Source organism: Varroa jacobsoni, unplaced genomic scaffold (genome assembly GCF_002532875.2).
Source record: "Varroa jacobsoni isolate VJ856 unplaced genomic scaffold, vjacob_1.0 contig01291, whole genome shotgun sequence".
In the NCBI taxonomy this organism is placed as follows: domain Eukaryota; kingdom Metazoa; phylum Arthropoda; class Arachnida; order Mesostigmata; family Varroidae; genus Varroa; species Varroa jacobsoni.
In genome coordinates this window covers 60,400-76,782 of record NW_019214614.1, presented here as the reverse complement: position 1 = coordinate 76,782, position 16,383 = coordinate 60,400, and the positions used below count along the sequence as shown (strand labels likewise).

At 43.0% G+C, this 16,383-nt stretch overlaps 1 protein-coding gene across 1 annotated transcript; it reads left to right on the top strand.

Moving 5' to 3' along the window:
- Positions 1 to 343: 343 nt before the first annotated feature.
- Positions 344 to 15,798, top strand: LOC111271943 (uncharacterized). The gene is made up of 10 exons (XM_022853004.2): positions 344 to 525; positions 2,991 to 3,058; positions 3,750 to 3,842; positions 6,802 to 6,978; positions 7,386 to 7,507; positions 7,970 to 8,084; positions 9,206 to 9,470; positions 13,750 to 13,895; positions 14,343 to 14,513; positions 14,683 to 15,798. The coding sequence occupies exons 1-10, from the start codon at positions 344 to 346 to the stop codon at positions 15,096 to 15,098; spliced, it is 1,755 nt and encodes a 584-aa protein (XP_022708739.2). The 3' UTR covers positions 15,099 to 15,798.
- The last annotated feature ends 585 nt before the right edge of the window (positions 15,799 to 16,383 follow it).

Genomic DNA, 16,383 nt, shown 5'->3' with positions numbered 1-16,383 from the left:
CAATTTCGCCAAATGTGACCCTTAAATACAGGAGAAAACTGGTGTACTACAGGCTGTGAAATTCTATCTAAATCCCCAGAAGTATATAGGAAACCCTATAATAAGAATCTATAGCATTTTCGAGCGTTTGGTTGAGGCACACATATAGTATATTTGTTTCAAATAATACTCCAGTCGGATGTGGTGCTATCTCAGTTGTAATCATTATATGTACAAATGTAGGCTAGCGTAATAAATAGTTAGTCGAGATCGCATTTTTGCAAGTACTATTTGACGCAAACTTATTTCTGAAGTATACTGTTGCCAACAGTTCCTTATTCCTGACATTGTTTTTCTGCTTGCAATGTTTGCAGAAGCTCGCCAGGCAGCATGCGTGGTTCCATCGCAGTGGATAGATGATTGGGTTCAACAGGGCTTACGGTACCCGCTTCGGCTTGATCGAAACAACTTTCTAGCACGTGGCAAATGTCTAGACTCTTTAGGTGGATCCAACGACAAAGAGCACTCGTTCGTCATTGATGACACGTAAGTAATCGGCTATCTTTTCGTCACCGTATATACCCTGTGAGAATATCTTATCCATTACATATGTGATACTAGAAATACTCAAATGGACTGGTAGCATTTTCTTAAATGTCCATTTCGCACCATGTATATATATATGTATATACAACAGACATGCTTGATGCACGCCTCAAAAGAGTATAACAGGCACACTCCTCATTTTAGTCGACTCTATCCTAATCTATTTACACAGGAGGTAATTGTAAATCAACTTGTTTCCCATTAAACTAAGCTATTAAACGCAACAGTGGTGCCTATATATTGTGTAACTTTGTTGCCCTTTTTCTTGTTCACCTTGTACCGTCTCCGACGATAAAAACGTTCAATCGAAATTGAAGCAACTAGTCTCGTTGTAATCTACAGAGAACTTTTCATCAGACGTTCAGCATGTCAGGCTAGTAAGTGCAATTTCTTTCGTGCAGCGACATGCAGTATCAAGCATCTTATCCTATTCCGCCCCGTTTAGTTTGGATACGTCTCTCTCGGGTTTTTTTTGTAATGTCTTCAAATCTTTTCGATGACCCAAATAAATCCTAATCTGAGAATCAGTGCGGTAACCTACGCTTTACCTATGACGTCCTATTTGCTACATTAGCGGTAAAAGTCGATAGTCTGCTTCATTCATTTTCATCAAGAGTTCACCAAGTAAAATTGATCTCACCTGAAATTGTCTCTGTTGCAAACCTGCCATCGTCTCCGTACCATTTTCGTAACCGTATGGAACTTCATGCAGTGAACTCAATTGAATGGCAAGCTTGTATTACCTTTCTGCTTTGTCCCGTGACGTTGGCTGTGCTTAGCGCCAAAGTGGCCAATGTTCGAGGATTCAGGAATCTCTGCTTTCCGTCTGTCTAATTCCCCAATCACAGCCGACGTGTCGCAAATAAGAAGGCTCAACCTTTCGGAGCTGGTAAAAATTTGAAACAAGACCACGTGCTTCAATGACCGCTTCGTTTGTCTTATTATAGATGCCTTTATTATAATTGTCTTATACATTAGATACATTTCAGCCTTTTACTTAATTAGCTTATATTAGAGCGCACTATTTGGACCATGTTAATACTTGAAAAATATGAACAGTGGCGGGATATTGCTTTGTCGTATAGCGATTATTTACACGATTGCTAAGCTATATATATATATATATATATATATATATATATATATATAGTTTAGCAATCGTGTATATATATATCGCCATATATATGGCAAGTTAGTATTTTGCATAGTTATATATACAATATTTATTTGATTCAACTGTCATCAAACCCTCTCCATGGTGCCTGTTTCGACTGTAGGGATGAAGTCTCCAATGCCAACAATAACATAGATTCTGAGCGCTGGCCTTCTATTCGCGCTGGCCCGTCGAACAAGAGAAATCTAGCCCGCGCCAAGAAGTAATGCATTTTGTCAGAATGACATTTGTCCAACCTGTGCGAGCACTCTAGCCAGGTTGTGTGTATCCGACCGGAGGGCTAACTAATCTTTAACAATGCGGCGGGGTCTATGGGTGCGCGCAGGCCCTGATCGGTGCCAACACCGAACAGGGCAATGTTTACTCCACGAGTATCGCCAACCGATTTACCCACCTATGTCGAACCAACAAAATGCACATGGTATGCCACGCTTTCCGCGGCAGGACGCTCTCCGCCGTTATCGCAGTATCTTGTGTTGAGCAGGCGTCAATGCTTGTCACGTACGGATCGCGGCGGAAGTCTTCGCTTCCTTTGCAAAGGAAAGCTGCCGAAGCTGACTTCGTGCTAGAGGGAGCTAGCTAAAGCTAGGAGGAAAAGGTAGCTTGTCTTGCAGAAGATTTAACATTTGCTGCATCCCGGCGCATCCATTCCATACCCTCGGAGATTGCAACTGCAACTATGCCGAATTGTGCGTGCAAAAAGAGGAGCCGATGAAGTTGGCCGTGAGGGGGAAGGAATACAGCCTAGTGATAAAGTTAGAAACGGAGCGATTGACAGAGAGAGAAGTCAAAATACGAACCCGATAAGGCCACCGTCTTACATTGCTAGTTCACCTCGTTGACAATTGCGATGGCCTGAGATGATCCTACGGCCAGAAGCAATAGGAAGCAGTTACTAGAGGAGATACCTGCGGCGAGAGAGAGGGATCTTGCGTTCAGAACTGTAGCTAGCAACAGAAGCGATGCTATCTATGTGTATATGCGACGAGAGACGGCTGCCAGTACGTTTTCGGGTCACGGCAAGGAGAGTAGGCAGGTTTTCTCTGCGTTTCTCTTCTTACGTCCGACGCGACTGGAAATTGACGATAAAGTGGCGTTAATCGGTTTTTCCAATGGTTGTATAGTATTTGTTTATGCTGCTAACATAGTTTGAAGTCGCTGACTGAATCGGTCCTGATAAGTTTGGAACTACCTGTTCTACTACTAACTTATTTGTATTTATTGTTAACAGGAGAGACCGGTGTTATCGTGGATTTATTATACACGAGAAACATCCAAATGTTCTGCAATATCGAGTGTGTAAGTATGAAGGGTTGAGATTGGTATGAATTAAAATATATGACAATGTTATAATTTCAAGTAACTGACTGATGTGCTATCGTTGTCGGGTGACAAATCGTTCGTGATAGAATTCGCAATTGTAGTGTTGTCCTTGTGATAAAATATATCTGTTGGGAATTTAAAGGGCATTTCCCAACAATATCCCAGCTACCTTTTGTCTACCATTTACAACGTAAATAGCCTCACCGCACAAATGAAGGTTGGAAACCCGTACGGACGTTTAACAAGGCAGTTTATGTCGGCTTATTTTTCAAGGGAACTCCTCTCCTGTGGAGATAACACCAAAGTAATCTAACATGAAATGGAACAAACCAACGGTAGTATGTTATCAAACCTAAAAGGGTCTCTAACTTTCAGGACAATAGCTATAAAATGCCGACAACATTGAATAGAAGTAAAAGGGAGACTCCGCCTCAACATGATCCATACATTTTTCATGTTATGATAAAAAAAAATCCACTGAACCCTTTATTTATATTTACTGCGAGGGATACCGGAGATATTTGTTGGGCATAATGCTCTTTTGAAACTTAATTTGACCTTAACGAGAATTCAAACGTTTCCCCGAGTTGAATTTACAATTTGAAGTGTTAGCTAGGAGTGTGTTGCTGTACTTTTTTAATATGTCTTTGTTTATTGCTATTTTTAGCGCCATGTTTTGATGCATCGGAAGCAAGGCCCGACGCCAGCTCGGTCCGTTATCAGATTGAATCCGATTTGCCCACTGTCCTCCTAATCCGAGGTAAGTAACTTTAACGGACGAATTATATACTATAGATTCGAGCTACATTAAAATACTGCTCAATTATCTACCCGTGCTTGAAAGGGAAATACCGTTTGAGGAGTTCACAGCTCAGGCGAAACATAGCTAGCGGCTAATAACCTTCAAAATTGGATCGCTCATAACCCAGATAATTGACTTATCGAATTATGACGTTAGATGCCAAAAGCGAGATCTTCGATCTAATTATATAGTGAAGAATTGCAGTTAAAAAAATGAAAGCCCTCGCGATATAGGGATGCATATGGAGAGCACCATCATATCGTTAATTGCCAACGCGCTGCATTGATCGATTACTGCAACAACAGAGTGTGTACAAACACTTATTTTTTACTATAAATTTGTAGCATTCAAATACACAAATGTTTATGAATGACATAAAAACAGCCAGCGTGTAGTTACGAGAGTCCATCATATAAAGGTCTTCTACTTCTAGAATATAAACAACGGAGCATGCTTAAAATCCTTATGGTTCCGTGCATAATAATGCCATTCATCTGCACGTATGAGGGCTTCGATGCCGTTTGCCTACTTCGCAAAAAGTCGTGACCGGACAGAACAACATAATTTGATTGTTTCTGACTGCGAAACCTAAACGCTTACTTAGCATAATCCTATGGTGCGATCGCTTTCTCGATGAGCGAACTCGTGAATAGTGTTACGTTCAATAGTGGCAATTTTTACTTGTACACCATATTGTAAACATGAAGCCATTGAGACGACTTTGCTTGATGCTATCCACATTATCTGTTGCGTCTCGGGGCGATAACGGGTCCATTTCCATATCCAACTGCAGTATTGATACTATTTTCAGTGCTGTCGTATTTGGCTCATCTGCTCGTGCGAACGAGTAAGACGGTTTCACGAGGCTGATTTGTCAGGACATACGACTGTGTGGGTAAGACCGTATGGTTACATTTGTATGGGCGGGAGAACACCGCTGTCTAAGCCTACCTCCTTGGTTCCGGCTTAAGGCAAACACTGCCTGCCTAAAAACGAGATAGGACGATCAAACAAGATGACGCAAGATGCCACGCACAGCTCGACGATCATTTCGGCACGCAACCCAGGGGTTAGACAGTGAGCGCTGTCGTTACTCAGATGCCCCTTCACAGGATTGAATTTTAAGTCCTCAACAAACATTAGGTGACAAAGATCCGACTATACGTTTGAAGCGGTATTAAACACCTGCAAGGTCGAAGATGGACATAGACGTCACGGAAACTGACAGATGCATTATGATTTATGGAGGAGCAGCCAACGACCTCACACAGAATAAACAGTGAGCAGTGGAAATACAATGAAGAATTCTTCCTCCATTTTAATTCTTCATCTGCGGCTTCTACGTTCCTCGGCTGTTGGGCGCGTTGCTAGGATTCTTACAGGTGGAAGCAGCAGAATCTATATGCGGTTCCGTTTGACCACAGCAAAATGTAGTAGCAGGTCGGGCAAAAAGGCAGAGTGGAGCCTTCTGATGTGAAGTGGACCAACATGGCCAGAACATGAAGCGTGGTCTATTTGCTCTTCTATAAAATATATTGACTTCAAACAGCTCGTGTGGTATCCAACATCAAGGAGGTTAATCGTCCATTTTATTGCTTGACTGAAATTAGAATTTCTACGAATACCAGGAAAACCCGAAATAAAAAAAAATGATGAAGCTAAGAAAGAACGAAAATCGAAAAACTGATCGATTGGGAAACATTTGACAGACGAGCCTTTGAGGAACTAGCTAAATTTAAGGCTGACTCAGACAAAATGCCTTCGGGCTAACAGAGGAACTAATGCACATACTTACGGCCATCGTGTCGGGAGAACAAGGAAGACTTGCCTTTTAATATGAACACACAGACACACGCTTACATATCTGAGGCACAGAATCAAACGCCTTACGAGAAAGATGAACCAGCGAAAAACTCATTCACCAACCAGATAAGGATATCTCAACCCCTTTACGAAACCACTGAAGAGGCATACAAAATAGCGTTCTAGACCTGTGGCGTTATCTACATAAGAAGCTGAAGCCCGTATATTATGGAATTCTCAAAAAAAAAAACTGGAAAAACGATTGGATGGTAGAAATTGTTGGATGCACTTTTTGCGATGGATCGCCTCCATCGGGCTTAACGTCTATTAGTATTACGAAAATAATCCCGAAGGGCGTACCCCGGGGGAAGAAGTAACTTTCCTTAAGCTATATAGAGCTCGATATGTTTAATTGCATTTAATGTAATAACGTTATTGTGGCACTTACATATATGGTATTTGCCAACTGCGCAATAATGAATCCCGGGTTGCAGCTTCGGTTTTTGGGAGTGACTTCCAGTTTCAAACGATGAGGTACAGACATACGTTCTTCAAGAAAGAAGATCCTTGTTGGATCATTGATATGTGAATATGATTCTCTAACAACCTCGTTTTAGTGGTTATGTGCTGAGACCTGTGCACGTTATGAACTCGTGTGTGCACATTCTACGGTTTACAAATTAATAGAAGCACCGCACGCAGCTGGAGCTTGGTTTTAATGTAAGTGATGATGTACGTGTGTCATGACGACATTCATTCCTAGACTTTTGGTAGCTCTCTTACACAACACAGCGACAAATTGAATTTCTGGTGTAAGTTCCAATAATGCGTTTGATTGCAACGCAGGCCCAGGGATTTTGACACGGAGTTTGCTTACGTGAACGACAATCGTTAGTTTGATCGCACCGCTAGCGTGGACAAATCTCGATCTGCTTTGGCAGAATTTAGAGCACACGCAGCGCATTATCGTCGCAGAGAGCGCTGCAATCTGTATAGAAGATGAAGTTAGATCGTTACAAACAATAGAAGATTTTTTATATTAACTGTGTAGACCTCGTATCCGATTGGGAGTTGTTTGTTGCTGACACTAAATATTTCCTATTATGCTACCTAGTGAACGCGACCCCCGAGCGCTGTCCTCTGGTCGATCAACGGTATCGTTTCTCATACAACCGCAATCATGGCGAGTGTCGCACGCCGCCATCATCGGTTGATCAGTGCAACCAAAACAACACCCGCCTCATGTTCAGATTTCAAGCATGTGCCGAAGTCATGGGAACCGAGTCTTCCAGTAAGTACATCTACGTCCTGCTTTTTTTTTTCAGTGTATGATAAATCTGCGATATTTACTGGAAGCTGTATTTATCGATTCACACTAGTCAAAATGAGTAAAATTTTGCGCATCAATGTAAATAAGGATATGAGACTACATGGCCAAGTGCTTAAAATAACGTGTTATAAAACAATGACGTGTAACGGTGTTCCTAAAAAGTCGTGACTGTCAATCTATATATATATGAAGTATATTATAGACGTGAATATTACTCAATATGAATAGACTCACCATAGAATTTAAAGTTGCAAAGTCTCTTCCCAGATGAGGCGATAGTAAACCATCAATTTTCACAATGATAAATAATTCCCAACGACTAGGATAAGTTCTTTTAACGACAGCGTAAGTATTATCTATGTCGACAGCTGAGGAGCTGACATGTATCGCACGATGGAAGGAGGGAAATCAACTATATTTCATCGGAAAAATGGTGTCCACAAAGGAGTTGATACGAGATCCTAACGATCCCGCGCATTACAGATGCTACGTGAGTGCTAGCTTTTCATAGAAATATGTTGATTGGGCTCGATCAACCGATGCTGATACGATAAAGACAATGGCAATTAATGTTGAATTGAAGAGAAATGCTGAAACAAAATGTATCCCTTTGCTCCTCTTATCGAACTTCGAGATCGCACTAAGACATAGTCTAGACTTGGCTTCAACATGGTAGAATAATCGACATTGGTAAAGCGGTATTTGTCACTGGTCATTTAGTCGTTACTTTGGATACGGGCCTCCACACTGAAAGCGCTCATCGTAGCTCATGGGTGATTTTCGGCGTTCCATACAATTGATCAATGATTTTATATTGAGCCTCTAATTGCTATGGTATGTTATATGTGCACTTAGATACCTATTTTCTTATTATGTAACGAAACGTTCTGTTGATTTAATGTTAAAATGGCACCATTTATTCCTGGTTTGTTTCTATTTTTTTTTGTTACAGATGTACCAACACGACGGCCACGGCAAAACAATTTATCTATCAGAAAGTGCGGACGCCACCTGTTATGGAGTGTACTCTGCTTATGAGGGCTCGCGCGTCATGAAACTTCACATTGGTATGCATCGTAGTGGTAATACGTTTGTTCCGAGATCCGCATAATCCAATTACGACGGATAGAAAGGATATTGTAGCTTAATTAGAATTCGCCGAACCAGATTATATTTTATCTACACCATCAACTTTCGACCAGTTCACAAGCCCGTTTGAGTACCATCGAAAGCTGTGGCGTCGCGGTATACAGAGTCCTTTTACCGGCGGAATTACGTCGTCATGAAGTCCCGTTCAGTCCGGTAGTTCCTAATCATTGAGTCTGTTAGAGGTTTCAAGGGAACTGCGTGGGTGAGTGGATGGGTCAAACGAGCGTAAGCAGCGGGGAAGTCGCTTACCGCGACTTCGACGTTGTCCCTTACAGAACATAGCAGCGAGCAGTTTCTATATGATTCTACTACGTGTCATTCCCCCAACCCATACAATGTTGTGGCAATTCGGGTTAAGTACCGGTAGAAGCGAAAACAACTTTTGATGTCTGCCGTTATTTCTCAAGGTTCCTGTAGTACGTTGCCATCATGCTAACAACTATACATAATACTACACCATATGTGCACGCTATGCACTGCAAATTTACGACCGTTAGTACAGCGACCTATATATACATATACACAGAATAATATCGGTGCGTCGTAGTCGCGTAGAGACCTGATGCGGATATTTTTATAACGCACTGATAGGGTAACTTGGCTTTTATTCACGAGTAGTGAGTAAATGCATTGGGTTTTCCGAGAATCTAATATACCTCAGCTTGAGGCTGTTAGCAGATTAAATCATAGAGCCTACTGGAAAGTTTCAATTCAACAGTAAGACATACTTATTAATTGTGGCCTACGATGGACAACAGATGGGCAGCAGCTAAGGAGAGCGGCTGTATTCACGTGACCATTGTTGAGTGGCCTTATGTGGGCTTCATTAGAATGGCTAACAGTTAGTATATTAGAGAAAAGGGGCTTTGCTTTTGTCTTCTCTCGAAGAGGCCCAAGGAGCCCGGCTCCAGCCATTCGCCAGTAGTTTATCGTTAACAGGAGACAAGTAGCTGACACTTATCTACGGTTTTCACTTTTTAAAGATTTTTTTTAAACGTATTTAAATATATCTGTATTTGTCGACCTGATTGAATTGCAGTAGAAAGTCCTCAGCCGCAATGTTTCTTTCCGTTCTATATGGGAGAAAACGACCAGAAGAGGCCAGTGTGGAGGAAAATTCGCCGTAATGCAGGTGCCGGCGACCCGCGTGCGCGAGTCATCTTTTCAACCACGAGTCGCGAGCTTACAATATCCGAGGACGGTGAAGAGGATGCCCGTGCCGTATGCATCTTTCAAATGAAAGATTACAATCCGGATGAGAGCAATGGAACGTTCAGCTATGTCGTCGAGTACCAGCAGAAATGGTGAGTTAGTTCGCTATTTCACCAACAGGGTTCTAGCTGTACTATGAATGTTCAGCCGACCCGCTCGACCCAGCGGCTAGTCGGTCGATGCTAGCTCAAAATTCGGACTTATTGCTTAAGTTTCACCAAGTTTAGTTTATTCTTATTTGTCGGAGTAGGAGAAACAAAGCGGTTTTTATGGGACGAACGAGATCGGACTGCAAGTTAGATCGGTCCGATTACGCGAGACGATACGAATCCATTCCACGAGTCAGCTTTTTTTTAACATTATTGTTATCAAGTATTTAATGCTAGTTAGCATGTAGGAAATTCACTATATTTTTAACAGGACCTAACAACAAATTTTCCGGAGATATGGAAAAACAGATGAAATAGGTGAAAATATTTTGGGAATCCTCTTAACGAACATCTATAATATGATCGTTGCATTTGATCAAGGTGCGGCCCCTCATACCAATTTATTTTCTATGTTAGTATTGGATGCTTCAATCGGTATTGAAGATTTTCCTTGATCTTTCTGCCATGTTAGCGGACAACCACAAATAAATAGAAGGAGATAGCAGAAAAGAGTAAGCTCGCTGCTGTTGTTGAAAATAAATGCGCCGTTGATCAGCACCCTGCAGCGGTGGTCTCGCTTTCGATGGTATGACCGGCAATGGCCGCAGTGGGTGGTCAATCCCCCTGAGAGTGAAAACCCTTGACTGACTCACCCCCACAACCAAGACGAAACCTCGCAAGCAGGCCGAAAATGCAACTACAACTCCTCAGCGTCATCCCAAAAGTCCTTGCTCTGACGAACGACTGGTCGTATGCTGCCCAGTTGCCGCCTGTCGTGCGTGTAGTAATAAAGCAAGGTCTTTCGTTGCGTCTAGTTACTGAACGCTGGCCGCCGGCTACCGATTTCGCAAACACAAAGCCTCCGATGGCTGCTGCGCAGTTTCCGCTACTGGTACAATTCCCCTGCGCTGTGGACAGACACACTTACGCACATGTTCTATACTTATCCTTACGTCCATGCAAGCTGAGGGTAACTCGTTTCATTGGAAGTTGCCCACAAAGATGATTTATCATATTATAACGAATGAGTAATGTATGCACTGATCCAAGCGCGGCAGCAGCATTACTGACTGGGCACTGACAGGGTGCATTTGTTGTCGACCTTCTATGTTATATCCCAATAGAGATCTTCCATTCGTTTGCGTTGTGTCCTGCTTTCTCAGTAGGTCGATGCACGTGAGTCTCATGTGATTACCTGGGAGCCATCAGCAGAACTGGAAAAGGCAGCAAAAACATGGTGACTGAGTCTGCCAGTGGTAGGTTTGTCAATAACAGTAGCATCAGCCGCAGAGGCGGTACCAGCGATTTAAATCGGCGTAGCAGATAGACTACAGGAGGATACCGAGTTATCAGTGGCAACGAAAACAAGCTCGGCGACGCGATGTTTTCCTAGGATTGACAAACACTCACGTGGGTACTGCCTGAAGGGAACTCTGAAGAAGCGGAGAAGGGCAAAATGGCTCCTGTGAAGACAGGCAAGCCCATATAACCTCAGCAAGGCTATACATGCATGCATCGCATAATCCTGTGGCGGAGCCATTCTGCGCAGAAATGGCCAAGCCGAGCAAATAAACTGATGGTCACAATGATCCTTGCTCACAAGCCGGAGCATCAGCATTGAACTGAATAGACCAGTGACAAGCTAAAGGAACTTGGGCTGAACATGTGTACCGTGTAGGTTGGCTGAAAGTTGCTTGTCGCTGCAAGATTTAGCTATCATACCCATGGGCTCGCGTAACAATGGTAAGTCTGAGACCCAACGCAAGCCTAGCGTTAGTAAAGCAAGGTGACCGTAGTTAACTAGTCCGTGATTCGCGTTGAGAATAAAGCACGCCGAATAGAGCAGAGATAGAGGAAGAAAAAGAACGCGAATCACCATATAACTGAAAGGTGTAAGTGAGGATCCGTCACTTGACGCTGCTGCTACCCTTTCGAGTCCATGCGACAAATGACTTTTATTGTACACTACTACTGCTGCTGCTGCTGCTGCTGTATAAAGCCTCCAGTAATGATTCGACATATAGACGGAATGGAAGGGTAACACATGACACAGCCTTGTTGCATGAAAGAACAGCCCGTAATAGCTACATACACGCGCATCGTTCCGCCAAGAGCGCCTAGTACGTGAGGGCCTTGAAAAGCCGATAGTGTTGGCTGGATATGCCGAGGCTAGCTGCAATCATGCAATCGGGCGGGCGAACCGGTTTCGCCAAAAAGCCAGTAGAAGCACACGAAGGACACTGACACCGCGTGAAAGAACAGGGAAAAAGCCGTAAAAAAGAGCCCCACGCAGGTTTAAGTGAAGAGATTGGAGGATTGGCCGAACGTGACTTGACGCTTGCGCATTCATTTGTTGATGCTTACCAGTATTTGAGGGCTTTTGGGTTTGGGTTTCTGTATGCTATAAGCTGAAAGGGAAAAAGGGTTGAAGTGGGTTGTTTTCTTCTTTAAATGTTGCTCTCTGTACCCTATGTAGGTTTCTGAATGGCACTATGCACAATAAGTGTTCAGCTATAGCTGGTCGGATCGCCTTTTCGGTTCGCTCACACTTCTTCGCTGCCAACACTTCTTTCATATTCCCCTTTTTTCCTCGTTGCTTTAGATCCTTCTTCGTTTGAATGTCTGAGGATATTTAACCGTACATGAAGATAGGATCTCGGATGCAGACGACGGCGGGGTTTCTATGTTAGTACCGTATTCACTACTACTCATTGAAATGTTGCCTCTTGCCGCTGCAGACCAAATTGCCAATGCCGGAGCCACTCCGGATCCGATGGAAGGGGCTGGCAGTGGCAGATGCAGTCACGGCAACGGCAGTAGTCTCAGCATGGCTGGTATAACACCACCTCTGCCAAGTCATTCAGTTTCTCTATGGGCTTGTGGTACTAATGACACAACACAAAGTAGATGCTTCTACGAAAACACCGTGCAACTATAGCTTCTGTGTGTGTGTGCGTGTGTGAAAATGTGTGTGTGTGAGAGAGATGTGCTACCGTGTCCCAACCATACCCGACTGTATTGTACTTATATGTTTGCCCGTGTGCAGCAGGGGCTTGAATGTCTATACGAGCGTATAAGTCTGCGCGAGCGTGTTTGTTAGCATAGATGTTATGTCTTTATGTGTACGTGTGGTTGGTACCCACAAACGAACGAAGCTGGGTCTTACCTAGCTTGCTCGTGATACGCACGTCCAATCATCTCCTCCTCCTTTTCCTTTTCCTCTTTTGCGACCACCCCCTTTCCACTTTCTCTCATAGTTTCATTCGCAGCTCCCTTTGCTGCTGCAGCTGCTGCTGCTGCCTTTACCGAGAACGTTGTACAGTACACGAGATGTGGGTGTGCTTCCACAACATTTACTACTCATGATTGCTTTCCTGAATGCCGTGTCGTGCTGGTTGGGCTAATGAGTGTGAGTGCGTTGGTATACAGTGTACACAGCCATATTCGTACAGGATGTACTACGTAATCGTATCGTCGCTCGCGGTTGCTATTGCCCCTCGTAGTAGCGCTGTTGATGTTAATGCTGCTAGCTACAGAAAGATCATCTATCGTTGCTGCGCAAAGTATAAAACAAGCTTATAGGAAATCGTCAGCCGGCGTCTATGGGGCTGTTGCCCACAACGGACGCTGTTCTTCTTTTTCGGCTTTGCCGATGTGATAATAGGGTATAATGTACTATGTAAAAACGTAGAACGATGGCGGCATAGCTTGTTTACGAGAGGCTGGCGCGCCGAGACCTAGACAAGACTGCAATCCACACCATTATGGTAGTCTTCTACATTGAGTGGTTTTTTCTCTCTCTTTTATCATATCATAACTAAATTCACTTTATTCACTGCGTAGTCGACTTAGTAGACCCACTAGAAGCAACTCTAGTTGACTCTTAGGTCACTGCCAGCCCGTAACCTGTTCATATACGACAAGATATATTAATATAGGACCAGGCAGAGGCTAGCGTTACTGCTTAGTACTACTAGCACTGGCGAAGGTGGCACGAGCAGAAAAAGCGGAAGCTAAATAGATATTCGTAGAGCTTCTGCTGCGTGCATAGTTAAACGGTAGTAGGGAGGTCGCTCCGTTCATGCTCGTATGCGAAGCCGGTATTGCTACTAGCTTCAAATATGCTCTTTTCATTTGTTCTTTTTCCATCTTTCGTGCTTTATGACTTCTTCATTGATGTATCGTATGCTCACCTGTATACTTGTTTGCAATAAATTTACAGTGAGATGAGCTATCGTTGTTTAACGTTGTCACGCCGTTCGGAGCACGTGGTCGAGATGCAGATTGGTTCGCCAGCGCCGACCGTCAAATTTGCCTGCCAGCAACCGTATTACGATAAGGAAAGCCGCCATTTTGATACTCTGTACCGTAAGTAGACAACAAACAAATAATGCAATAAAAAAAAAAATACGAAAGAATGACGCGATTAGTGGAAACGAGCGGAAACAAAAAAAAACAGCAACAACAACGAATACAGGATTGCGATGACTCGATGCCGGTGCTATGTTCACTTTATTAACGTAACCCATATATATATTCAGCTGTGTGTTCGACACATCAGCATGCAGAAACTAGCGTTTTTTGTTCATAAAACGCGTCTTCATATATTAGAGCCGTCTGTTTTGATGGTCGGGTCTGCTATATAAACTGGCACGGAGCTGTTTTATCGTTCAAATATTACATCATCTGCATGGTTACTTCGTTTTCTTTTTTATGATTTATTGAAATTTATATATTTTCATTTTTATACACGCTCGCTCGTTCGTAATATTTAGATACATTTAGATAAATTTTATATTATATGGACACATTCAGGAGCCACGCCAAAGAGGTGCATTTTGCACGGCACCTCACTCAAAGTTATTGGTCGGACCGTTTTCCCGCTAGAGGAGTGCAAGATGGTAGGACCAGCCACAACCCTGGGTTGTGTTCACAAGACCTCAATGGCTTTCTACTCCACATGCGGACCCTACAAATCTGCCAAACGTAAGCATAATAAACCGAAATATACTGCGGGACCAATGTTCACGAATGCACTTCGATGTAGATTGTCATTGGTTTTACGCATAAACATTTAAAGTGATTGACAGGTGTGCGTGTTGGGGGGTAAGGCAGTTAGCTCCAACTTAACGGAACTTCCATTTCGTTATTTCAGACTTTTCCTGCTACGGCCATTATCGTCGAGGGAACACGACCTATATGATTGTTGAGGAAGAAGGCAAAGGCACGCAATGTTTCGTCTACCAGCTGCAGGAGAAATTCTACACGCTGTCCATTTACCCTCATCAATGCCCCCACATTTCGCAGAGCCACTTGCGTCCGGGTCATCTGGACCACGGCATTGACATCTCTTCATTGGGAAGGGGGGAACATATCGGCCACGAGGTCGAGATGCGACTGCAGGTTCTGCAGGGCCAATCGGAATGCGATAACACGTTGGACAACGCCTCAAGAGCTGCTATGGCTTCAAGTGCCGGCCGGCTACAGCCTGCCGTTTGGTACGCGACGAGGGCTTTTTTATTGCTGTTTTCGCTTGCCTCAAGATTTTGGCCGCTGTCAGCTCTACGGTAGAGTAGATCACTATAAAACAGTGAGGGCTTGCGATAAAACAGAAAAGCCAACGAGATTGCGATGGAATGAAAAGCGGAGGAGGCATTATGAAGCTGCAGGAGGTATTGCTTGTCTTTGTTGTACCATCTGGTAGTAGTACGGTGTAGTAGCTGAGAAGCAAGTCCTTGCATCCGGTCGTCATTCGAATTGCAGTCATCGTATGGGCACGAATGAGTCAATCGATATGCAATGTCCGTGTACAGTATCAATAATCATAATAATAACAATAATGATGTAATTGTGGGGGTATAATAACAGAAAATAACCTCGAGTACAGTACGTAGACGTGTGTTATTGTATAAGTATGACAACCAGCCATGTGTTGTTTGAACGTGGCGACCGAATGGCGACGATACAGCGGATTATCAATTCATCCGCGCAGATCATAAGTGTAATATAAGTAAAAAACATTTTCAACAACACCACAAGTAATTATGATAACAACAAGACAGAACAATATATGCACGACAAAATTGAAAAGGACTAATATGAAGAACATTTTGAGCAGCGTCTCTGTCGTCTTTAATCTATAGAGTGAGTCTAGTTATAAACAAAAAAAAAAAAAGACCATCAAAACTTTGCACGTATGAGAGACGACAAAAACAGCCGAACATTAACCAACTTGGTTATAACGTAACAGAAACGAAAAAAAAAAAAATAATACCACAACCAAAAGCACTGAAATACAATCAATGTACATGTTCATGTAGCAAAAACAAAAGATACTGACGCATAATATTACTAATTATTATTAAATACAATTATAAATGACGGAGGAAGAATTATAGAGAAAAATGCGATGAGCAAGTGAATATATTAAAGTGTGTAAACTGTACACAGTTTTGTACGAAAAGCAATGAATGGAAAATAAAAACAAATTAAAAAGGTAACCTGGGCAAGGGAAAGGAAGGCACACAAATAGTGCTTGCAAAAGAGAAACTCATAACCGAAAGCTGACAGACAAATGATATAATAATGGGGAGCGAAATGCCTTGCCCTGTTTAAAAGTCAGCAACAATGACGATGAAAACAACAGAAATATCGACGCTGTTTTTGCCAAAGCATCGCGGAATGGCTGGCCAGAACCAGATCCGTCAGAATTGCCAAGTATCCTTTACGTTTGTTCAAAGGTTCTACTGTGCCATTGCTTAAAGCTAAACAAACAGCATTGGGAATTGACTAGGTGTTCCACTGATATGAACATGTGCTTGGCCACTTAGCCCGTTTAGGCATGGTCGGCCTGGGC

Excerpts from the sequence above, each read along its gene's own strand:
- LOC111271943 (XM_022853004.2), top strand. The coding sequence starts at position 344 with ATGTTTGCAGAAGCTCGCCAGGCAGCATGCGTGGTTCCATCGCAGTGG. Across the intron at positions 3,059-3,749 it reads TGTTCTGCAATATCGAGTGT|CGCCATGTTTTGATGCATCG; the intron begins GTAAGTATGAAG and ends TGCTATTTTTAG. Across the intron at positions 6,979-7,385 it reads CATGGGAACCGAGTCTTCCA|CTGAGGAGCTGACATGTATC; the intron begins GTAAGTACATCT and ends CTATGTCGACAG.